We start from the raw sequence: 24,890 nt of genomic DNA on the forward strand, positions 1-24,890 counted from the left end.
TAGTGAAGTGCAGGGAAAAAGTTGTGCGCGGCGTGAACGGGGAGGGAAGATTACCATCAGCTACTGAAGTGACATGTCATCACAACAAACATGCCACAGATGAGGGCAGGCTGGTGGCTCAGGGGTGTTACGGCCTGTGTCAGGTGCCTTTGGGACAGCCGTGTCCCTTCTGATCATACGACAGCGGGAACACAAGCAGACACACACACACACACACACACACACACACTCACTCACACACCCCTCCTCCATTTGCTTTGGTTTGTTTCCCCACCCACTCGTATTCTTCCTATAAACTTTGTAGCGTGATCTGAGAGGCCGTCTGGCAACCTTCAGTTCCCAACTCACGTTCACCTTGGAACAACTTCTCCCCCCTTCCCGCCGTTCCACTTTCTTTTATCTTCTGAAGGTAAGAAAATTTACTCTGCACCCATGGACATGAAACTGAGTGTTTGATATCGGAACATCGGTTATTCGATGATACACGTAGGAAGTAAGCCGGTGGTTGGTATCGTACCAAAAAATACATATATATATATTTGACTTTTTTGGGACGGATGCCATTTTCCAGCTTTAACTTCTCTAAAAGTCCAGAGTTGAATCGAAGGACTGGACGGATGAGAATGCCACAGCCGGGGGCAGTTTATGCAAAAGCTTTTGCTTTTTGCCATGGACCGGCTCACCGTACAGAGAGAGTTGCATCTGAATTCCGCACCACGGTGTGCACCTGATTTGTTTATATTCAAATGAAATGATCATAAAAGTACAGACCCGACAAACAGTGCACATATTTCATTATATTTAAAAGTTTATGTTAGTTACACTGAAGTTGATTGCGGCGAGCTCTTGTGTGTGCACATGGAATATAAAATTGGCCAAGAAGAAATTGCCCTAATTGCTCTAGAAAAAGATTTAACACAAACCACTTGTACGGGGAAATAAGAAAATGACTGAAACTAAACACTGGTTCGAACAAGGTAAAAAAAAAAATAAAATAAAATAAACATGTTCCATTGTCCCCCAATCCACCAGTGTAAGGCTTTATGGGGGCCGCACACTGACAAAGTGGGGGGAAAAAAGGCTCCCTATTGTTGGGTTACGTTGGGGGAATTCATTAGTAGACATTCCGGGATGGGCACTGGCATCCTCACTATTGCTGGCGTCCCCACCCTGCTGGAGGGAACGGCAGAGAGGTGGGATCAGGCATTTGCATTTTGGTGAAGGTGCGGAGACTCATCCAAACGTGTGCTAAAGAAGAGGTAGAAGTGTTGAGAACAAAACATCTTCTTACTTCACCCACTGAAGTGCATTTTATGGCAAAGTGTGTGGTTAAAGCAATTTTAAGATCATCTAATGAAACAGGACCCTCCTGTTTCATCTTTCCTAAGTGTTCTTATTATATTATGATGTTCTGGCTGGAAATGTTTAGTTGTTTAACATTATTGTCTTCCTTTATTTAATTTTTCGTACCAATTTCAGCAAATAAAACTTAATTGATAACAATTGGAATTTTTATTCAAATGTGATTGGTACTTTATTAAATATGTACTACTGAAACACATGTGTTATATTTCACATAGACAAATGCCCATCCACTGACTGATCAGTTGGGAAAATAACATTTTTCTGAGGTCTCTTCATTTTCTTCCAGAGCTAGATTTGATAATCATAATTAGTAGTGAGTCTCAAATCCGTCAGAATCTTAAATGAATATACTTAGTTCTGAATTAATTAATTAAAAATAAGATTTGATCTTTTATATTTATGGCATTTATCAGACGCCCTTAACCAGAGCGATTTAATTCAGTAGTTACAGGGACAGTCCTCCTCTAGACACTCAGGGTTAAGCGTCTTGCTCAGTGTGTTACCCAATAGGCTTGAAATAAAAGGACAATTATTATATCATTATAAATAAATTATTTGCACTGGTGATATAGTGTACAGATTGAAGTTGTGATATGTGGCGAGTGGCTTGGACTACAAGAGTTTTAAAAAAAAAATGGTTCTGTAGTCAGATTTTTAAAAAATATAGTCTCCTGACAGAACAGGTATATGGACAAAACTAATGACATCGCAGTAAGCCATTCCTGTTCAGCACGTTTTCGCTGGGATCTTTAGCAGCTGCCAGACTCTACTTCACCATCACACTCGCAGGCCTATTAAGTGGATCACAAGCGATATCAGCGGCGGCAGAACACAAAAGTGGAGAGGGACATGCTGTTGGACAAGACCAGATAAGAGAATCTCAGAATAGCGACAGATTGCATAAACACATAGCACTTTTAAACAATCCATATGATTTATTGTAACTATTTTGAAAGGTAACCAATTGTTATTAATGTAATCATATAATGTATAATACTCAGTACTCATAAGTTGCACCAATAGGACCAAAAGTAGATACTTTTTTTATTTTTTTTTTAATTGTTTACTGTAGGTAATATTCTAATAATTTGAGATACTGAACATGTGACCTCAATATTCCCACAATTTTTTTTTTATCTTCAATAGATTAAAACCTGCACATCTAAGCAGCAAGGGAGCATCTTCCTCCAGAGCTCTCCAGCAGCTTCTGCACCGTCCCTCTTCCTCCGCCGCACAGCACACTCTTGCCTCCTGCTCGGAGAATGGAGAGAGTTCAGCACATGACGCGCTCCGCCATCCGCAGGGCGTCCAACATCGAGGTGAACCCGCAGACCAAGAGGAACCTGCAGGAGCTCTTCATCAACTTCTCCCTCATCCTCATCTGCCTGCTGCTCATCTACATCATCGTTTTGCTCATGTGACCCAGAGATGGCCAATCAGCCAACTCTGGGCCGAACTGAACTGGGCCAAGGGGTGGGGAATCTGAAAGGAAACTGGGTTGGGGTGGATGGAGGCGTACCATGAAAGCCTGATATTAAAAAAAAAAACAGCAGGAAATATGCTGAAATATGCACTATAAGAGTTATGTTTCTCACAACCATGTGATTATCACACTGAAATGAAACGATATACAACACAGTGCACTAAGAGGCATTACACATCATGTCTGAATTAATTTGTTTATTGTTTGTAACAGACAGAGGATTATTATAAATATATAAGAAGTGCATTTTTTCCATAATTGGCAAGACAGTTTATTTGAAACAGCAACGAATGGTCCATCAGATCTGTAAACGCAGCTACATACATAACAGCACCCACCCATTAGATGCCGAGAAATGCGCATGATTTCAGATACATTATGTAACAAAGAATGTGCATTACTGTCGAGATATTGCATAAAATAAATAAATAAACAAACAATACCCCCCCAATAAATAAATAAATAAATAAATAAAAATAAATAAAATCACAGTGAACCTCACAAAGAGTAATGGTGTCAATAGTTTTTTTTTTTTTTTGTTATCTGGACATGCGCTAGGGGTGCTCGCCTCGACCGTCAGAAAGAGAAGTACTGAGAGAGAAGCTCCTGCGGTTGCGTCTCTTTCGCCGCTACGATGCTTCCTTCGGTCTCATGAGGGCTGTGCGGGGGGGTCAAAACAACAGCTGTTACTCCAATGTCCCATCAACCTCTACACGTCTAAAGGCCTCACCCTCCTAAAACAATGGCACGCTACCATACTTCATCTCACAGATAAGCATCTCTTTATGCTTTCATTTTTCATGCACGCTAATCAAAATCAAACAAACAAGGTTTTCGCCCCAACCACACCTCAGTTTTAAATCATACAGTAGAGGCCAAAAGTTTGGACACACCTTCTCATTCAATGTGTTTTCTTTATTTTCATGACCATTTATGTTGGTAGATTCTCACTGAAGGCATCAAAACTATGAATGAACACGTGGAGTTATGTACTTAACAAAAAAAGGTGAAATAAGTGGTGGGCCGTTATTGGCGTTAACGTGCTGCGTTAACGTGAGACTCTTATTGGGCGATAAAAAAAATATCGCCGTTAATCTATTCACAAAGTTGGGTTGGGAGCTGGGTCTATACTACGCAAGCTATGATAACTTTCACCTTGATATTTTAGCATGGAGGTATACATAGCCGAATTGCACTGTAGGGGGCGAGAACGAGTCTTCGAACTGTGAAATTAACACATCAAAGGTGACGTGGTAACATGGATGCAGCTATGAAGCCGCCGGGTTTGCTTCAGGGAAAATGTATTTTTAAGAAGCTTCCCAATGGAAGCTTCCCAATAACTCCACACGTGTTCATTCATAGTTTTGATGCCTTCAGTGAGAATCTACCAACGTAAATGGTCATGAAAATAAAGAAAACACATTGAATGAGAAGGCGTGTCCAAACTTTTGGCCTGTACTGTACATAAACACAGCCAGGCCAATATTGGTTCAAGGTGCATAATGCTGGTCTTAAAATATAACGAATGGGAGAAACTAATTGGCTGACGTCGGTAATCACGTCTCGCACGTTGGACACGCCACTGACCGCTCTACAGCGGTTATCAACCACATGCTGCCAGACAGCTACAGCCTGAGCTCCAGTAAAGTAAAAAAAATTATAATAAGAGATGTGCTGTCTTGTTGTTTTATAGATATAAAAGTCTTATCATTCTGCCTTTATGACGGGCAAATATAAATGCAGTATGAAATATATATATATATATACACACACACACACACACACACACACACACACAGACACACACAGCATATATATTTGCCCGTCTTGAAGGCAGAATGATAAGACTGCGGGCTCGGATGACGTGGCACAGTAGAGTGAAAGAAGCCTTTTCAGCCTCCACACCCTGCGCAAGTAAGCAGCTTAGACATATTCCAAGCAGCATGCCGCAGTAAAGAATGCCTGCAGAGTTAATGCCGTTTACCACTTTCACACTCGCCAGCAGGGAAAATTCAGCACTGGTCTCACTAGCTTAAACTGCATTCTGCATACGGAGGAAAACATCACTACAGAACATATCACTATACATAAATGCATCACAAGTAACTGTTCTACCTACATATCCATTTTTGAAATGGGGGGAATACCACTTAAAAAAATTGTGGGTCACTTAAATAAAATACACAAGCTGAGCGCAAATGCATGAAGCAGGAAAGAGCTTTATAATGCAATGTCTAAGAAGTGGGAACACACAGTAAAAATGAAACCCACATATAAAGAGCTCGAAATCTGAAGACACTGACACCAGTATGGGAGTTAGGTGGGGGCTGGAAGGGGGGGCTCCATGCAGTACCTTCACACAAACATGCATTTTGCCAAAGCAATCATAACGTGACATGTTGCATGCTTTTTTTTGCATTCCAATGCCATTATAAATATACTGATGTGTCCTTACAGGACACAGAATATACACAGTATAAATTTGCTACTGTATTGTATGGAAATAAAGAAAATGTAGCCATAGTGTTTTGTGGAGTTTACATACTGGTTATGCATGATATGAACCAGTAAAATATGCCAGTTTCCCATGCATATCAACAACTATTATGGGACACAAACATACGTTGTGCTTCACTGTTTGGCAACACGATGCATAGAAAAGTGAGACAAGCACTGTGGACAATAGCTTATCCAGAAACAAACCAGACCAAACAAGCGGGCATCTCTGTCACGGTCAACTCAAATACAGAAAAATGTGACTACGACAGTGAAACCAATGGCAGACAGCCGCTCTGTGGGATAGTCATGTCTGTTACCATGGTTACCGTGTGTCGATGGCGAGGTGGAGCTCACCTCCGCAGCGTGTCGGCCTCAGCTGGAGGGGCCGGTGGCGGCAGAGCTTTGTTTGTGTGGAGCTCACAGTGGTGAACGGGGGAGCTGGGGACAGACTCTAGCCTAGCCCCCCGCCCCGCCCCTTCCACAACACTTAGGTTCGGAGAGCTGACGAACCTGTCTGCAGTTTTTCTACCCTTTTGCTACATCAAGAGGACACACACAGAAAAGCGTTGGGAGGACTAGTGCAGGTCAACGTCTTCCTGCTCATTTTTTCACCCGGAGCTCATTAGTCATGAAAGCAATTCCATATATCTACGGAGCTACGGAAACTCAAACACTGGCAAAACAAATAATGGCTTGGAAAGCAAAGAAGAATTCAATGTCCGAACATGAATAAATAATAAACACGGACAATGATGCACACTTCAGGTTAAAAAGAAAAAAAAAAAAGCTTCCATCGCAGAGTTGAAAAAAGGGGCAAAACTAAAATATGACGTCATGCAGAAAGATCCATTCTGTTACATTTAAGAAGATCTAGATGCATAAATGCATCATATTAAAAGCAGTCTGTATAAAGCAAATAAATTCATGATGGGCCTTTGTGTTTATTTCATTTTTACAGAATATTAAGTAATATTAAGGAGCAACACATTTCACACACACTTACCTTTATCAGCGGATTGATAACGCCAACGTTTGGGCCGGCGTTAAACACTTTACTGAAACCGGTCTCTCTGTTCACCAGCTCCAGCTGATAAATTTTTTTATCATCCTGAGCACATGAAAGGATTAAATATAAAAAAAAAAAAAAAAAAAACACACAATGATGAGTGCGAGGATCCAGCACCGTGTCCTGATTTAAGACTATAAATAGACACTTGGGTCTGTGCTGCTGCACCGACACGACTGCTGAAGTACAGGCCGGTGACGAATTAAGAGGAAAAACCGGAATAATGGCGTGCAGGAGGTCATTCGTTTGTCAATACCTTTAGAGGGAGGAGCCACTGAGCGACCCTGATGAGACTAATGTTGATGGGACATCAACAGGACACGTGTCACCGATTGGTTGATAAATGTGAAATTTTGCAAATCATACATTGATCAGCCATAAAATTAGCACCACTGACAGGCACCTGGCAACGGTCATCATTTTGTCCTTGGAGGTGATGTTTCGGAAGTAAACACAATACTGAGTCCAAATTCTCCAGATCTCGCTCCAAACAAGGTCCAGTCCGAGGAGGCTTGAGGAGTCAGGGCCATTTTGGCAGCAATAGGGCTTCCTGCTCAATATAGGGACATAATGTCTGATCTGTGTATAAGACCTTCAGTGGGAGATTTTTGGGCTAAATTCACACCACCAAATGTCAGGTTAGCTTTTGTTAGAATGATATCCATCCCCCTGGTAGAGGGACGGAGACTGAAGAAAATGAAGAATTCCCATGAATTTGAATGTAAAGTTAAAAACATTTGGTATCTGTGGAACTTGCCGGAATACCCACCACCAGTTTCTTGACCAGAGCCTCCCTTTCGGACACAATTTCCTTCAGCTCTGCAATGGTCTGGAGATCTTCATGTCTGCTCTCTCTGTTCCTTAGCTTCTCCTCTGTACCGTCCAATCTGAACAAAACCAAAAATTTAGCAACACGCAGTTGATGCTCTAACCTGGTGCAAATGACACTTAATACAATGATCACCTGCTTCAGCCAATGAGATTTGGAACACGAATATGTCAGCGTTTAAAGAAAAGTTCTGTTCTGGCTCAACATTTTCTTTTAGTCAAATCTATTTCATATTTAAAACAAGGTTATTTTATTATGATATCATTGTTAACTTTTAGACTCACGAATACTCTACATCCATTCCAGACACAGAAGACGCTCTGATTTTATCCACGTATTTCGACCACACATTTTTTTTTCCTTTTCCAAATAATGAGTCTCAGCCATCTGCTAAACAATCACAACCACTGAGCAAAAGCACCGTCCCCACACACTGCTCCCCGGGCACCTGTCATGGTGCCCCCTGCTCACCAAGGGTGACGGTTAAATACAGAGGACACATTTTGTTGAGTCACCGTGTGCTGTGCTGCAGTGCTTCACAATCACAATCACTTCACTTTCTACAAGTATCCTCAAATCTAATTAATGCCGCAAATTTGAATTGAAGAAGTGACATCATCCGTGCGACCAGAAGGGAAATACTGCATAAAAATTATAACGTGATTAATTGAGGGGAAATAACATCTCATTTAGTTCATAAGGCCCACATTGTGCATTGCCCTGTTGTGGTCTGGAATATTTCTATTAAGCATATAGCTTTATTCAAAGACAAACCCCCACCCAGCGAAGTGATGCAGGAAGTGCTGAAGGTCCCTGCTTTCCATCATGAAGAGGCACTCACATGATCTGCAGAGCCGAGATCTTGTCCTTCAGCAGCTCCTGGGCTTTGTTGAAGTCTGACAGCATGATCTGTGCCTCCCTGTTGTGCATCGCGTTCATCTCAGCCATTTCTCTCTCGTGTCTCTTCGACAGGTCCTGCTCGTGGGCTCTAAAACGAAAGAGCAGCGCAAAAAGTGTGAAATGCATGAATTACCGTGCGCGTATATTTACCGCACTGAATCGGTGCCTGGGTCCTCATCAGCGTAAAAAACGGAGACGCCTATCCGTCTGGTCCGTCTCCCGCAAAGGAAATTACGTTAATCCGAAGAGAAGAGCGCGTTCTTGGCGTCCCATGAGATGTGTTATTTCTGCCCATCCCTCGGCCTGAGTCATGCGGGCCCGGGGGCATTAGGGGCGCCGCGCCGGCAGTATTGGCCGCTTCCGACTCCTCTCTGCATCTGTGTTACCGAAGCGCTCGGCGGAATTAGGCCCCTTGGCGTTCCCAATTTGGCTTTTCATGCGAGGTCTCCCCCACTGAGATGCTCGGCGCCAACATCAGCATCTGCCGCTGAGCTCACGGGCCAGGGCGCCCCGCTGCTGTAGCTTTACCGCTCTCCATTTACCGAACCCGTGGAAAGTGGAATGTTACAGACAAGGTTGTGTTCAACACTCGTTCAAAATGTTGCTTTGCTGTCGGGGTGTGACAAAGAGGTACAACAGTCACGGTAAATGGAAAAAGTCATCTGGCATTTAATATAACGGACTTCAATATCAATACCAGTCAAGCTGACCCCATCGGCAGACTAATATCGATCTGAAAGCGTTAGAATCCCTTACCGGATCTGCAGGTTGGCTTCGCTGCGAATGCGTAGCACCTCCTTCCCTTTGAGCTCCAGCTCTTTAGTAAGCGTGCCGATTGTTTCGTTCAAGTTGTGGACCTCATGGTCCAGGTCCACGACGCGCTTCTTTCTGCAGGTCACTTCCTGCTGCAGGTCAGAGATCTGGCTCCGAAGCTCCTGCTCCTGTGGAAGGGCCAGATGTAGAGTGTGAACAGGGCCCTGTGGCACCGCTGGCCGATTGCACACTCGGACGGCGAAATGTCCTTTCTAGACGAAGCCACGCTCGGGCAGCCGGCGATATCAACCTACTTTCATTTAATTAGGATTTTTCCTGAATCTTCTTACCGAAAGCAGCGAGAGACTTCAATGCCAGGCCTTCCGGGCTTATGAAAAATGTAACTAGGTCACATTAAAAGACACACCAATGTACTGTATTGTCAAGCAAAGCCAGATGTATGTGTGCGTGGAGAAAAGCAAGAGAACGTTTTTCACTATCTGTAATCATATCTGTAACATCAGATCTTAAGGGTTCCTGTGGTTGTGGGTTTTACGATAATGAAGTCAGGACAAGACCTCAGTCAATCTGATCATTTACACACGACGCCCCTGCTTAATCCGTACACGAGCCCCATCCCATCATTAATAAACGGGGAGCGGCAGGATGGGTGAGACTTTCTGTACGACAAATCAACTGTGCCCGGGGAAGAGGGGGAGAAAACCAAAATTAAAATGAAAACATGGAAACATCTCCAATGTGCAAATGGAAGAATTCCCATCCCTGATAAACAGAACATGCTCCCACCAGGGGCCCGCGACTAAATACTCTTACGTGATTCTGCTGGCGCTCGAGAGCGTGCTCCTGCTCGCGCTTGGCGGCCGCGTTCTCCTTGATGTGGATCTGCCGCATGTGCTCGATGGCGGTGGCGTGCAGGTGGTTGAGCTCGGATCGGAGGGACGCTGCGGTGGAGGGGACACGGGGACAACATCAACGTTTGACTCCAATGGTCAACAAAGCAAAGCCTTTCTTAAAACTTTTTTTTTACTGCTTCATAAAATCCATATCAAGTTGGCGAGGGACTAAAGCTGGGCAAAAAATGTTTACATCTGGACTGAGACCTGAAGATCTTCAACATTATATTAACACATAAAGCAAAACATGATAAATAGAGTGCAGGCCAAAAGTTTGGACACACCTTCTCATTCAATGTGTTTTCTTTATTTTCATGACCATTTACGTTGGTAGATTCTCACTGAAGGCATCAAAACTATGAATGAACACATGTGGAGTTCTGTACTTAACAAAAAGTGGAGACCTGGTCTCCACAGTCACCGGACCTGAACCCAATCCAGATGGTGTGGGGTGAGCTGGGCCAACAAGTGCTAAACAACTCCTTCAAGACTGTTGGAGAAGCATTTCAGGTGACGACCTCTTGAAGCTGATCGAGAGAATGCCAAGAGTGTGCAAAGCACACAATGAACCAGAAGACCCAGGTTCAAACCCCAATTACTACCATTGTGTCCCTGAGCAAGACACTTAACCCTAAGTTGCTCCAGGGAGACTGTCCCTGTAACTACTGATTGTAAGTCGCTCTGGATAAGGGCGTCTGATAAATGCTGTAAATGTAAATGTAAACTGTACCCCGGAAAGTTGTCCCTCTCTGACTCCTTCCTCATTTTGTTTTGTGCAGGAAGGGTCAAAGTGTGGGGGGTGTCAACAGTGGGGCCTGTCCAAGCCCATTGAGGCATTCTGTATGCGATTTTGGGCTAAATAAGAAATAAGTGTTGTTGTTGTTGTTGTATAACCGCCCAGCCCTGCGAGGGAGCGTGCTTTACACGGTGGAGTTGGAGGAGAGGATCGCGGCGGGGGCTCCGATTCTATTCCCTGCCCTGCTCTAATGGAATTCATGGTTACTGTTTTCAGCAGTGCAGTTCTTCAAAGTGATAAGAGCGATATGACCGGAGAGAATGTTCTCCCACCCAGCATGGCTTTCCCCTCGTCCTCCAGTTCAAAGCGGAGTGTCTGCAGCTCCTGCTCAGACTGCTGCCTCAGGATGTCCAGAGTCTGCCGATGGGCGTCCCGCAGGGCACGTAGCTCCTCTCGCTGCTCGTGCTTCATACGTTTCTCCAGCTCCTGCACAAAAACAAATCACGTTCAACCCGGACATTCGCCCCAAGGACAGAGTCAAGAAAAGACACATTCTCACACACACACGAGATGAAAAGAGCCTGGGACACCATTCAGGTTACCCATGGACAATCGAGAGCATTTTGATGTTGGACCCAGGGTCCACCAAGCATTCCGAAGGCCAGTTAACCAGATAATGGAAGGGACGTCCAACCTGCTGGCATGTGCTGAATTAAAAATGAAACGCGGATGCTTTCTGGGAGATCAGACACTTTCCGAGCTCCGTGTTCGCCGAAAGAGAATGAAAGCGGCCCTTTTTTGTTCATTTATTTATAGGTAGTCCCGAGTGTGGTGAAAGAAGCTCGAGCGCCGCCTTTTTTTTCCCCCCGCAACAGGCCCGACGCTCCTGTTCGGAGTACAGTGAGAATAACGCGAAGAGCTGCTTTCTCCCGAAAGGGCTGGTGCTGATGCAGGATCCAGAGCTGTGGCTTGAAGAGCATGAAACAACAAAATTGAAAGCCAGTGACTTGAAAACCCACTTGTTCAAAAAGTATTTCAGACGAATCTGACACTTACACGTGCACATACACTGCACAAAATAATTAAATAAATAAGTAAATTAAAAAAAAAAAAACTTTTCTTCATCTAGCACGTAACAATTTCCGAGCATGTTCTTTTTCGGACAAGTTAGGCCTTATCAGGGCTCTTAGTTTTGTAAACTCAAAATCTGTAGAATTGCTGGTGTCTTCCTCTTGTAAGTCGCTTTGGATAAAAGCGTCTGCTAAGTAAAGTAAAGTAGTACTTTTTATCACTGACCTGAAAACCCATTTTCACCTGGACACTGAGGAAAAAAAACAGCACCAAACTAAGGACCGGAAGGAAAATACCGATGGGGCGTTGGAGAGCGGCGTCCACATGTTCTGCCGTTTGATTAACCCACATAGACAAGCACCTCTCCAAGACTTGAAATAGCTACTCTCTGCAGGCCCGTTCTGAATGGTCAGGTCTGAGCGTGGACGCCGGGCGCCCCACCTACCCTGAGGTTGTGCTGGCGCGCCTCCTCCATGGCCTGCATCGCGACGCAGTGCGCCTCCTGCAGCCGGTGCTCCTGGTGCTGGTGGTCGCGGGCCAGGTCCCGCATCTGCTGGGCCAGGCGCTCGCGCTCCTGGCTGAACTGGGCCTGCAGCTGCTGCAGTGTGTGCTTGGACTGGGAGAGCTGCAGCTCCAGGCTCTGCTTCAGCAGGGAAATCTGAGAGAAGGGGAACGAATGAGCCGTAAATCATTTTAGTCGGGCCGGGTCCAGCTTGCCTGTAGTACCTTACCTTTCCATCTGATTCGCTGCTAGTAAATTTGTTTCAGTGATTGTTAAAAGTGAAAGTGAAGTGATTGTGAAACACTGCAGCGCGAAATGTGGCACCTCGGCGGATCGGGATTCGAACCGGCAACCTTCTGACTACGGGGTCGCTTCCTTAACCACTAGGCCACCACTGCCCCAGGAAAACGTTTCACTTTTTTTTTCAAATGCAAAGCCTTTTAGGCTCGATTACAGTTCTAATAAAGTCCTCAACGGCAACGGTTCTTGGCCCCAACGCTCCACTGTTGCACATACATCGAAACACCAGTGGCTTGTTTTCCCCCGTGCTGAATAGGACGCGGCACATTCATTAGGCTCTGATAATCTGCATGATCCCCCTCGGTAGCGGTCGTCCCTAGATGTCTACAGCAGATATCACAACTGACGTACTCTGTGTACGAAAAAAAAACAAAAAAAAACTGAAAAGGCAACAGCAGTGGCATTAAAACGCTTATACGGAACATTTTTTCTAAAAGAATTGAAATTGTTCTTTTGTTGAAACGGTTCTCTTGAACACACCATAGAGCACTGCATTTCAATGTACTGTGATATCATTACATAATGATATTTTATGCTATTATGAAATTCTGTGAGATTCCCAGCTTTAGAGTCCAGAATGGAGAAAGTAATGAACCTTTGTTCATTAAAACATAGACACCTCATGGCACCAATTCACCGTTACGCTCAGGTGTTTTCCGGAAATAGAAGTTGCCTTTTTGTAGTCACTCCCCTGTCTTGCTTTGACTTGTGTGATATGCTACGTGATCCCGGTTCGTATAAAACGATCACATTTCATCGCGCCGTGCGCCTGTGCCCGACTCACAGGGGCGTGGTTGGTTCTTTCTTAAATCTGTGCATTTCTCCAAATCTATGATACATTCGATCATACATTCCTTACAAAAGAATTGACATTATTCTAAGGCAAATTATGACCACATGATGAAGAAATGAAATAACCATCTGTAATTTACTTGTAAAAGGAGACACGCGGCTGCGAAGGTGCTGGAAGATGGAAGCAAAGTACGTGGTTCACTACGTAAAGTCGGCAGAGTTACTGCAGACCTGCGCTAGTTTTAAGACGTTGTAAATCTAGTCTCTAGCGCGGTCTTACGGGAGCTACATCCGTCGTTATACGGTGATGTATTAATATTCCCAAACTTTTCAAGACCTGGACAATTCCAAGCCAGGTTTTTAATGACCGTTAGAGCACCGGTTGCACTATCACAACATTACAGCCCCTAGATCTTGAGCCCTGCGTGAAGGAGCGCTCCTACTGCTTGACTCATAATTACCCTGTGGGCTTTATTAAAGAGGAACTGAACCGGCTCCTGCCCTTGGCCCGAGAAGGAAAAAAAAACCATTTGGATGCCCTGGACGTGACCCCACAGACTCTGGTCCAGATTCTCACATGCACACGGGCTCTAGAGGTAATACTGAGGCTGGATTCCAACCCGGCAGAGTCCCGTGGGTTTCGCCCTTCCGACATCATTCGAACTAGTCACTGGAATAGTCTGAGAAATGGAGGAATGAATTGCCTTTTTTATGTTGGACAGTCAGAGCTCGTTCTGGAGTGGAGAGGAAACGCCAGTCAAGATGTGACAAATAATTTTTTTTTTTGGTCACGTACACACGGTCTACGCGGAGGCGTTATTTTATTAAAACATTAATGAGAAACGCGTCGCCTCAGGCCTCCTAAATACAGCCGGGGGAATGAATCTCGGCGCTCCACGAAGAGAGAAAAGGACAGAGCGGACAGTCTGAAGGGACGAGGCCACGTTCGCCACGTGAGTCGCAGGCTTTCTGGGACATTCTGCCGCATCAGGTTAGAGCAGCACTTTCAACCCACATGATGTGCAGGACAGAAGTTCAACTAAAAAAAGATTGCATCCTTCGCTTTCATAACGACAACATTTAGATTAAGGGAAACTAAACCCATCATCGCAATTATGAAACTCATTATTCTTTATTTCAGCACATTAAGTGATTCATCTAAATAATGGGGAAGCGTGAATTAGGAAACAGCTCCTTTGAAGAAAATTGAAAATTGCAGCACTGCTACAAAAATCTCCCTGTAAGTCCTTAAACTAATTAATTAATTAATTACATTCTATTTGGGTCACATGACCATTAATAGCCTCAATAGAGCTAATTAGCAGGGGAGGGAGCAGCAGCATCGAGTTTTTGCGATCATTGAGAACAATCGAGCATCCGTCAGTCAGGGGAGCGTCTTTACATCATCCTCCCATCCATTCCATACCTTCGGGTCACCGGACAGTGAAAGTGAAGTGATTGTCATTGTGAAACACTGCAGCACAGCACACGGTGACACAACGAAATGTGTCCTGTATTTATCAATCACCCTTTGTGAGCGGTGGGCAGCCATGACAAGCTGCCAAGGGAGCAGTGTGTGGGGACGGTGCTTTGCTCAGTGGCAGCTTGGCGGTGCGGGGGATTCGAACAGGCAACCTTCTGATTACGGGTCCGTTTCTTTACCCACTAGGCCAACCACTGCTCCAAATTATGATATTATGTGACCGGAGGTATTGTTAAGAACATTCTTTGTGTCTTGAATAGGCAGCCAGCTGACTGAGCAAGTCACAAGTGTCAAGTCCACACTTTTGTGCGACAGTGACTTATATCAAAAAAAAAATATTTTACCCACAAATATTTTACCCACAATGAGAAAAGTGTGCAGGTAAAGGGAGAGGATTCATGAAGATTCATAGATTATCTCTGGCCAATAATAAGAATAATAATATAAGAATAGATCCAGACAAATGGCTTGCCAAACAAACCTGCTCCAGCAGATCTTCCACCTTCCTCTGCCAGGCTTCTCTGGCTGCCATCATTTCCAGGTCCTTCTGATGGGACAGCTGGTTCAATGCAGCCTGCCTGTCAGTCTCATGCTCTTCCCTCAGCTCCGCCCTCAGGGACTCAAGCTCCGCCCTGACGAGAGACGCAGCAGTGAGAGCGCCGGTCATTAGCAAACGCTAATCCTCAGAGCTCAGGGATTTGTCATGGCCGTCGACGCGACTGCGGCCCGAGACGGGGACGCCATGGAAACAGTGATGGGGCGAGATCTACCTCAGAGCATCCGTCCATTTCTGGTCCAAGTCTTCAGCCATTTTCTCCATCTTCTGTTTCTCCTCGGTTTTGATGGAGATGATCTTGGCCTCGTGGTGTTGCTTCCGGCTCTCAATCTCCTCCTGTGCGTAAAAAGATAAATGGCAGGGATAATGCCACTGAGATTGGAACCCTGTCTCATTTTTAGACCGCAAAGCCACAAAGAACGGAACAAAGGCAACAGCCTCTGCTAAATGGGGATTGGTTTCTGCTTGAATTACTCTGTCACGGCCGTTAATCCCTCTCTCTCTCTCGTTCCACACATGAGATCCTGCAGTGCCCGTCACGTCCTTACCTGCAGGTCAGTGAGGATGCTGCTGGTCTCCCTCACCCTGGCTCTGGTGGCGTCCAGCTCGATGAGAAGCTTCTCCTGGGTCTCCTTCAGGCAGGTGATGTGGCCCTCGGCGGACTGCAGATTGAGCTCCTTGTCCCTCACTAACTCCCGCAGATGTGACACCTACGCACAGCCAACGCACACACAATCAAGTCTGGTCCCATTCAAAAACAATCTGATTAATTACTTTCAGGAGAAATTTTGGCAAATTTATTAAAAATAAAAAAAAAACAGATGAAATCACAGCTACATAAGTATTCACAGCTTTTGCTCAAATACTTTGGAGAGGCACGTTTGGCAGCAATTACAGCCTCAAGACAATATGATGCTACAAGCTTGGCACATCTATCCTTGGCCAGGTTCGCCCATTCCTCTTTGCAGCACCTCTCAAGCTCCATCGTGTTGGATGGGAAGCGTCGGTGCACAGACCTTTTAAGATCTTCCCAGAAATGTTCAATCACATTCAAGTCTGGGCTCTGGCTGGGCCACTCAAGGACATTTACAGAGTTGTCCTGAAGCCCCTTCTTTGATATCTCGGCTTTGTGTTTGGGGTCCTGCTGAAAGATGGACCGTTGCCCCAGTCGGAGTTCAAGAGCGCTCTGGAGCAGGTTTTCATTCAGGATGTCTCTTTACGTTGCTGCAGTCATCTTTCCCTCTATGCTGACTATAGAGTTCCTGCAGCTGAAAAACATCCCCACAGCATGATGCTGCCTACACCATGCTTCACTGTAGGGATCGTGGAGCCTGGCATTCACACCAAATGAATCAGACCTGAGAATTTTGTTTCTCACGGTCTGGGAGTCCTTCAGGTGGCTTTTGTGCCTTTAACTAAGGAGCAGCTTCCATCTGGCAACCAAACAGGCCGGATTGGTGGATTGTTTCAGAGATTGTTGTCCTTCCAGAAGGTTCCCCCTCAGTCCACAGAGGGCCTCTGGAGCTCTGACAGAGTGCCCAGTGGGATCTTGTTCTCCTCCCCGACTAAGGACCCCGATCATTTAGAGCATTTATCAGATCGCTCAGTTTAGATGGTTTGGCAACTCTAGGAAGAGTCCTGGTGGTTTTGAACTTCTTCCACTCAAGACAATCCTGTCCGGACAATTGCTTTGACTTCATGCTTGGTTTGTGCTCTGACATGAACTGTCCACTGTGGGACCTTATATAAACAGGCGTGTGCCTTTCCAAATCAGGTCCAATCAACTGTTCATGGCAAAGGCAATAAATTTGCCAAAACCCCAAGTTAAAATTTTTTTCACATTGTTATTATGGGGTGTCGTGTGTAGAAAGGAAATTTTATTTAGTCATTTTGGAATAAAGCTGTAACATAGCAAAAAAGTGGAAAAAGTGATGCGCTGTGAATACTTTTTCAGATGTGCTGTAGGTCTGGGGTAAAAAATATTTATAGACTAACACAGGCTCACATACGTACAGGGCCATGAGTTCAGAGTGGGAGTGGCTTTGAATTTAATAGGATTTCAGAGTAATTACTAACTAAATGAAGTACCAGACAGGTTTCCACAATCCACATGAAATATAGATTCATTTTCATTCTGCAGCCCTACAATGTCACGTCAGAAATGTTCAATCGTGTTCAAAAGGTATTAATTCCCTGAGATGTGCACAAAACGAGGTTCTAGAGCCCGTGTTCTAAATATAGTCCTGCGTCAACGATGCATATCATTTTCATATTTAGCTGAGATAAGCAATTAACTAATAGCAGATTATTTCGGAGCAGCTACCCCAACTTGCCTCCTGATTAGCTATGCTGAGTTTGGCACTGAGCTCCTCCTTGAGGTTCTCCAGCTGCTGCTGTAGGTGGTTCCTCTGCTCTTCTAAAGCAAGGCGACGAATTTCAAACTGCTGCCCCATCTCCTGCAAGATGAAGACAGGGACAGGAGACGCGGTCTGACATCGAATGCATTTCGAACAAAGAGGGACAGGGAGTCCTTCATTCTCCCTGAATTACAAAAATACAGCTGACATCTGAGACAGACCCTCCAGCTTTTCGCCATGTTGCATTCATGTCAAAACCATGAATTTAGCCCATTTTTTTATAACCCATTACAGAATTTACAACAAAAATTACTGCAAAATCCTTCATGTGATGTTACAAGTGTTGTTCAACACCTGCTGGTGGCAGTATTTCCCATGCACGGCAACACTGCTGTCACCTTCGTGCCATTTTTAAGTGAGCCCTCATTTTATGTTTTACTACGCCTATGAAGACCTTGGATGGTGCTTACATGGTGCTGAAATCTGTTCAGGATTTGGAGCAAACATGGCACGAAATCTGTGAAACGTGAAATCCCGGGGGACTGATAAAAGAGAAACGACCTCAGGGGGTCACGCGCTCACCGTGACCAGCTGGTTCTTCTCCCGCTCTGCAGCGTTCCGCGCGCTCTCCTGCAAGGCCCTGTGTTTCTCGGTCAGCTCCTCTAAAGCCTGCGCCTGGCCTTCCTTCAGGTGGGCCAGTTCCTCTTCGTACCTCGCCCTCACCTGCAACAGCTCCAACTCGCAGTTCTGCTTCTCCTCTCCGAGGGTCTGATGAGGAAATAAGCGACAGGTTCCACGATGTTTGGCTTGCTTCTCTGACAATTTTGAGTCTAGTATAGCCTTGTAGAAAAAAAAAATACAATCTTATTTCTCTATTTATATAGTGAGCCTAAATCTGAAATTTTTGTATTATTTGTTGTGTGTGTCATTTGCAATTTTGGTGGTGTTTTACAAGCATAAAAAATATATTACATTTAAAATAAAGAAATAAATGAATAAATACAGTATATTACAGTGACTAATGGAATAAATAATCTCTATTGGTTCTCAAAAATGTCTCAAAATTTTTATGTGTTTGAAATGAAAACAGAATACAGCAGCCAAATCTAATTATTTTTATCATTTGACAAACATCTAGCAAGAAATGTTTCTCATTGAAACTTGCATTCGGAAACTACCACAGCAGCCATATAACAATAATTCACGACTGCACAAATACAGGAAGTGAAAGTGAAGCCACGATGGGTCTAGCGCCCCTGCTGGCTGATTGCAGTACGGTCCGAACCCCATGTGGTTTCCATGTCAACAGCTTACTTTTTCAATCTAAAGTTCTTCATTCCAAAAGTGCTGGACTGAACTGGACTGGACCGTGTTAGTCGTGCATTGAATGAATATTCTGCAATATCTTTTCTTCCCTACTTGAACCCCCAACTTCCCTGGCTCCACCCTCAATAATTGCATTTAGCATCACTGATCTAGATGTAATGCACACGAAGGACTATCCTTGCTCCTCGCTGGAACTGAGACCACAGACCTTCAAAACAATCATTTCCAAAATACCGATAGTCGCCTACAAAGCCAAGGAAGGGTCAGCAGCGTCCTACCTCAGATGCCCCCATCACTCCTCGTCATGCACCTCGACCTCTCCGATCCTCCAGCACTGCTCCACTGGTACCAGGAAAGCATTCATCTAGACTCTTCTCTGTCTTGGAGACTAGGTGAACTTCATTCAACTAGATGTTCCTACAGCTGACTCACTAAAGATCTTCAAATGCAAACTAAATACTTTTCAGATCAGGTCCTAGTGAACTAAATGATGGATTTCAATGATGGACAGAAGGCTACCTTCTCCAAAGCGAGGATCTGCTGCCGCTGCTGCTCGTCGAGGGTCTTGCTCTTGGCTTGAAGCTCCTCGCCTTCCTCCTCCAGCTTCAAAATCTTCTCCTTCAGGCGGCTCTGCTCCAGGTCCAGGTCCCTGATGGTGGCCTCATGGCTCATCTGAGTGGCCTGCAGCGAGCCGATCTGGCCTGGGGGGGGGGGGACATTAAAAAGAAGACTGGATCAGACGAGGCCTCCGTACGGTGCGGAACTCCCGACTGGAGGCGTGGCTCCTGGCTCTCACTGGCTTTGAGGAGAATTTCGTTGGCCTGCTGTTGCACTCGGTCGCGGCTGCCCTCCAGCTCGTACTCCGTGTCTTTCAGCTGCATCACCCAGATCTCCCCGTCTTGTACGGCCTCCTCCAGCTGCCTGTGCAGCTCCTGCAACGCGGGGAGAGGCGGAGCTCAGCGTGATTGGTCCGGACATCTTGCGGCCTTTGTGGCCGAGGCGGGCGGGGGGGGGTCGGCGTACCTTTATGTTGCACTCCGCGCCGTTGAGCGACGCCTGCAGCCTGTTGTTCTTGTCCCGGTTCTCGCGCGCCTCCTCCTGCGCCCGCTGGAGCTCGGCCCGCAGCTTGGCGAGGGCCCGCTGGAGCGCCGCCTCCTGCGCATGGAACTCCTTCCGCAGCTCCACCTCCGTCCGCTTCCACGCCAGCAGGTTCTCGGTGGTGAGCTGCTGCGTCCGCCTCATGGCCTCCAGCTCGCGCTCGTAGAAGGCCTGGGCCTTGCTCAGCTTGGCCTCGTACTCCTCCGCCGTGCGGACCTTCTCGCGCGCCAGCTCCTCCGCCCACTCCATCAGCGCCTCCAGCTCCGCGCGGTGAAGCCCGGCCAGCTTCTCCTGGTCCACGGTGGAGCTCGTGCTCTGGCTCTGCTGGCTCTGCCGCAGCTCCTGGACCTCCTGGCGGTGCGCGGACTTGAGCTCGTCCAGCGCCCGCCACTTCTCCTGCTCGAACTGGGCCTGCACCTGGCTGAAGGAGCGCAGCTTCTCCTCAAAGTCGTGGCGCATCTCCTCCACCTCCCGGGACATGGAGACCACGCGCTGCGTGTGCTGGGCCTCGGTGCACAGCTGCGTGTCCTCCATGCGCTGCCGGTACATCTCGAACTCGGCCAGCGCCTGCCTCTTCATGTGCTCGTGGAGCTCCACCGACTCCTCCAGGGACTGCAGTCGCCGCTTCAGGTCGGCCTCGTCGCCCATCTTGCTCTTGTACTGAAGGATCTTCTCGCGGGTCTCGGTCAAGATGTGCTGGACCTCGTCGTCATGCGCCTCCCTCAGCGACTGGATGGCGTCCTCATGCTCGTCGTTTTTGGTGTTTAGAGCATAAATGACCTACGGAAAGTAGGAAGCGGCTCGGTTTAACACGCTAGCCATGAAAAACCTGGAAAAGTCATGGAATTTGGAAAGACAATTTTCCAGGTTTTTTAAACATTTTAAGGAAAAGTAATTAAAATGTGATTGACAAATGAAGGTATAAAATGAAGCACATAGTTCCTGTAAGACTGCATGAGAAAAGTTTTTCTATGTTTACAACTACAATGTCTGTAGTATCTTGGCAGCGGTGTCCTAGCGGTTAAGGAAGCGGCCCCGTAATCAGAAGGTTGCCGGTTCAAATCCCGATACGCCAAGATGCCACCGAGGTGCCACTGAGCAAAGCACCGTCCCCCCACACTGCTCCCCGGGCGCCTGTCATGGCCGCCCACTGTTCACCAAGGGTGATGGGTTAAATGCAGACAGTGCACACAGTGAAATTTGTCCTCTGCATTTAACCCATCATCCTGAGTGAACAATGTGCAGCCATGACAGGCGCCCAGGGAGCAGTGTGCTTTGCTCAGTGGCACCTTAGTGGCATCTTGGCGGATCGGGATTCGAACCGGCAACCTTCTGATTACGGGGCCGCTTCCTTAACCGCTAGACCACCACTGCCCCCGCTAGGCCACTACTGCCCCAATAACCGCTGGAACATCATCCCAATAAAACCCGGAGTGGAAATGCGCTTCTGCGTGGACCATCTACACTCAGTATTGACAGGGACAGTCCCCCCCTGGAGACACTCAGGGTTGAGTGTTTTTCTCAGGGACACAATGGTAGTAAGTGGGGTTTGAACCTGGGTCTTCTGGTGCACAGCTGAGTGTCTCACCCACTAGGTGCTACCACCACAGCATGATCGCATTGCTGTGTATGTGAGTGATTCATTAATTATACACAACGTGCGTTAAATTACATGACGTCATGTAATTGTAGTATAAATATTATATATTATAAGGGTAAATTATTGCGCAGGTACGCACCTTGGTCAGCTGCGCGATTTTCTTGCTCATCTTCAGGTGCAGGTCTCGGGTGTACTCCATGGCCAAGCCGGCGTCGCGGAACGGCGCGGCCGACGGGGCCGGGCTGCACCCCGGGCCGGGGGCGGCGGAGAGGTTGCCCGCGGCGGCGGCGCCGTGCGGCTGCTGCCGGCTCGCCCCCGTCGCCATCTTCGCGGAGGGGCGGCGCTGCTCAAAGCCGCCCGCGGTCCGCCGCGCCCAGCGGCATCCCGTCACGCCGCCGCGGAGCTGCGCGGCTCCCGCTGGCCGCCCGGGCGCCCGGTTGGCATCTGCTGGGGGGGAGAGAGAGAAGGCTCCCGCGGAGCCCGGTCCGCAACGCGCTGTCCGCCTTCACCACACGCGTGGAATCGAGCCTGACCATAATATCGCGGACGGAGCGTCAGTTTGCGTGGACGACACAGACCTATGGCTTCTAGAGTGAACTACGCAGATCGGTGGCGGCGGCTGAGTCTATAAAATTCTAGTTCTATGACGTCCATGACGTCAGTGGTGCGGATTGGGAACTCGGGTGTCGTTCGAAGCGCACTCTGTTGACATGACTCGACCGCCGCTTCTGAACCGCAACGCATCACCTCGCGAGTCGTTGTTCTGCCGATTGTCTGTACGCGGCCCGCGGTGCATCGTCGAGGCTGGAGACGGAGACGGTGTCGCACGAAGGGCCGTGACGCTGTGCTGCCTGCCACCTGCCGGCGACGCGCCGATCTGCAGCTCGCAGCGCTTTACTCTTCACCGCCTTCTGCTTCGCTGCTCGATGGAGTTCGACAGACTTACATCTTTTCGTAAAGGACCTTGTCAATTAGATTAACATATAGTTCTCATTTAACTGCATAACACTATTAGTTACATAGGGTGGCAGTAGCCTATGAACCAGAAGACCCAGGTTCAAATCCCACTTACCTCCATCGTGTCCCTGAGCAAGACACTTAACCCTGAGTGTCTCCAGGGGGGTACATGTAGCAAGCGACTTACAACCTTACCATCAGCGAAGTGATCAGTTCTGGTTCACTAGGACTCCAACCATGAATACAATCATTTTATTCACTGCTAGTGTTGAAGTTTTTTTCTTGCACAAGTCAGACTGTAGGGAAGTTACAAGTTTGTCTAAGTAATCTCTAAAGAGGAAGGTCTTGAGTTGTCGTTTGAAGATACTCTGCGACTGTGCTGTTCTGACCTCGAGGGGAAGGCCATTCCACCACAAGACAGAGTAGAGTCTAGATGAGCGTCTTCCTCGAACCTTCAGCGGTGGAGGGACCAGGCGAGCAGTACTGGAGGGTCGGAGAGGGCTCTTATATTACATTTTGGGTAGCATGTAAAGTGAAGTGATTGTCATTGTGATACACTGCAGCACTGCACACAGTGACACAACGAAATGTGTCCTCTGCTTTTAACCATCACCCTTGGTGAGCAGTGGGCAGCCATGAAAGGCGCCCGGGGAGCAGCGTGTGGGGACGGCGCCTTGGCGGATCGGGATTCGACAACCTTCTTATGGGGTTGCTTCCTTAACCGCTAGGCCACCACTGCCCCGTACATTTACGGCCCCATGTGTAGAGAAACAGACTCTCTGATCAGCAATAGAATATTGTTCTCCATCTGAAGACTGTTCCCTGTAGAGCATTCATTAGTTCTACCACAGTCAACATTACTGACACTTTCAACCGTATTAAATTGTTATTTGTGTTTTACACATTTAAATCATGCCTAATTAGCTCACCTACTGACTTAAACTACTGCATAGTGCTGTATACAGTATCTCACAAAATCACATATTTTGAATTATATCTACACTAAATATGACACTTTCAGACAATATAAAAGTAGTTGAGTTTTGCCACTGGTGCTCAATGGGATTTAGGTCTGGTCTTTGAGTAGGTCATTCTAACATGAGTTGATCTAAACCATTCCGTTATGGCCTTGCTGTATGTTTAGAATCATTGTCTTGGTGAATCTCCTTCCCAGTCTCAAGTCCTCTGCAGCTTCAAGCAGATCTTCAGACTTGCACTGTATTTAGGTGGCCTAGCCAGTGGTGGTCTTGCGGGTAAGGAAGCGGACCCGTAAATCGGAAGGTTTACTGACACCAAGGTGCCACTGAGCAAAGTGCCGTCCCCACATGCTGCTCCCCGGGCGCCTGTCATGGCTGCCCACTGCTCACCAAGGGTGATGGTTAAAAGCAGAGGACACACTTCGTTGTGCTGCAGTGTTTCACAGTGACATTCACTTCCATATAGCTCCATCCATCCTCCTCATCAACTCTGACCAGCTTCCCTGTCCATGTGGAAGAAAAGCCTCCTCACAGCATGATCACAGTCAGAATCAGGTTTATTGTGAAAGTGATTGTGTTTCAATATAAAAAAAAACACAAAGATTACAGAAATACTTTCGCGTAAAATCTCAATAAATTCAGTTTGTGGTTGTAAGGTGACAAAAATGTGAAAAAGTTCACAGTGGTGGCCTAACGGTTAAGGAAGTGGCCCTGTAATCAGAAGGTTGCGGGTTCGAATCCTGAACCACCAAGGTGCCACCGAGGTGCCACTGAGCAAAGCACCGTCCCCACACACTGCTCCCCGGGCGCCTGTCATGGCTGCCCACTGATGATTTTTTAAAAAAAATTTGGCACCCTTGCAAAAAACCAATACCTGCATGCACACAGGGTTAAATGTCAGCGCCGATAAAGGCCCAATGGAAGCGATACTGAGATTTAAACACACCCTCTGAACAATGCAAGCTGAGGGGCGTGAACCTCTGTACCAGAAGTAAAGTTCAGCTCACACGAGCATGCACACATAATCAATGACTGTTGTTTGTAACAATAAAACCGTTTCGTCCCAGGGAGACAAAGGCATGTTTCTGCAAGTATGGGGCGTGACTAGGTTTATACTGGTGTGCCAAGTTTATTCTTACCTCCATTGGGTTAAAAAAGAAAGCTCAAATCAGAAAAAATAACAGAAGCATTTTCATCATCCAATTGAATAAGGAAAATTTAAAAAAAAAAAAAAAGAGGAAATTGAACATCCAATTGAATGAGGAAAAAAAAAATTTTTAATTAAAAAAAATCTTCATTTGAATTTGACCGTTCATTTAATGTAGA

General features: G+C 46.5%; 2 protein-coding genes across 3 annotated transcripts; one reads left to right on the forward strand and one right to left on the reverse strand.

The window, feature by feature from the left end:
* The first annotated feature begins 190 nt into the window (after positions 1–190).
* On the forward strand, positions 191–3,353 carry pln2 (phospholamban 2). Its single transcript, XM_028971747.1, has 2 exons — positions 191–409; positions 2,512–3,353. Exon 2 carries the CDS (start codon positions 2,628–2,630, stop codon positions 2,784–2,786), a length of 159 nt encoding a protein of 52 aa, XP_028827580.1. The 5' UTR covers positions 191–409; positions 2,512–2,627; the 3' UTR covers positions 2,787–3,353.
* On the reverse strand, positions 3,026–22,789 carry fam184aa (family with sequence similarity 184 member Aa). Of its 2 annotated transcripts, XM_028971709.1 has the most exons (18): positions 21,770–22,789; positions 19,956–20,810; positions 19,729–19,864; positions 19,452–19,633; positions 18,189–18,374; positions 17,583–17,705; positions 15,798–15,959; positions 15,464–15,585; positions 15,175–15,325; positions 12,062–12,274; positions 10,878–11,031; positions 9,730–9,857; positions 8,899–9,083; positions 8,084–8,230; positions 7,183–7,300; positions 6,351–6,455; positions 5,702–5,883; positions 3,026–3,506 (listed from the first exon to the last, which is right to left on the reverse strand). In XM_028971709.1, the coding sequence occupies exons 1-18, from the start codon at positions 21,953–21,955 to the stop codon at positions 3,425–3,427; spliced, it is 3,417 nt and encodes a 1,138-aa protein (XP_028827542.1). In that variant the 5' UTR covers positions 21,956–22,789; the 3' UTR covers positions 3,026–3,424. The 2 variants fall into 2 exon arrangements, with proteins under 2 accessions (XP_028827542.1, XP_028827552.1); XM_028971719.1 differs by lacking the exon at positions 5,702–5,883 and having other exon boundaries at positions 3,031–3,506; positions 21,770–22,782.
* Between the last annotated feature and the right edge of the window lie 2,101 nt (positions 22,790–24,890).

The sequence above is a fragment of the Denticeps clupeoides genome, chromosome 1, assembly GCF_900700375.1.
Source record: "Denticeps clupeoides chromosome 1, fDenClu1.1, whole genome shotgun sequence".
Lineage (NCBI taxonomy): Eukaryota > Metazoa > Chordata > Actinopteri > Clupeiformes > Denticipitidae > Denticeps > Denticeps clupeoides.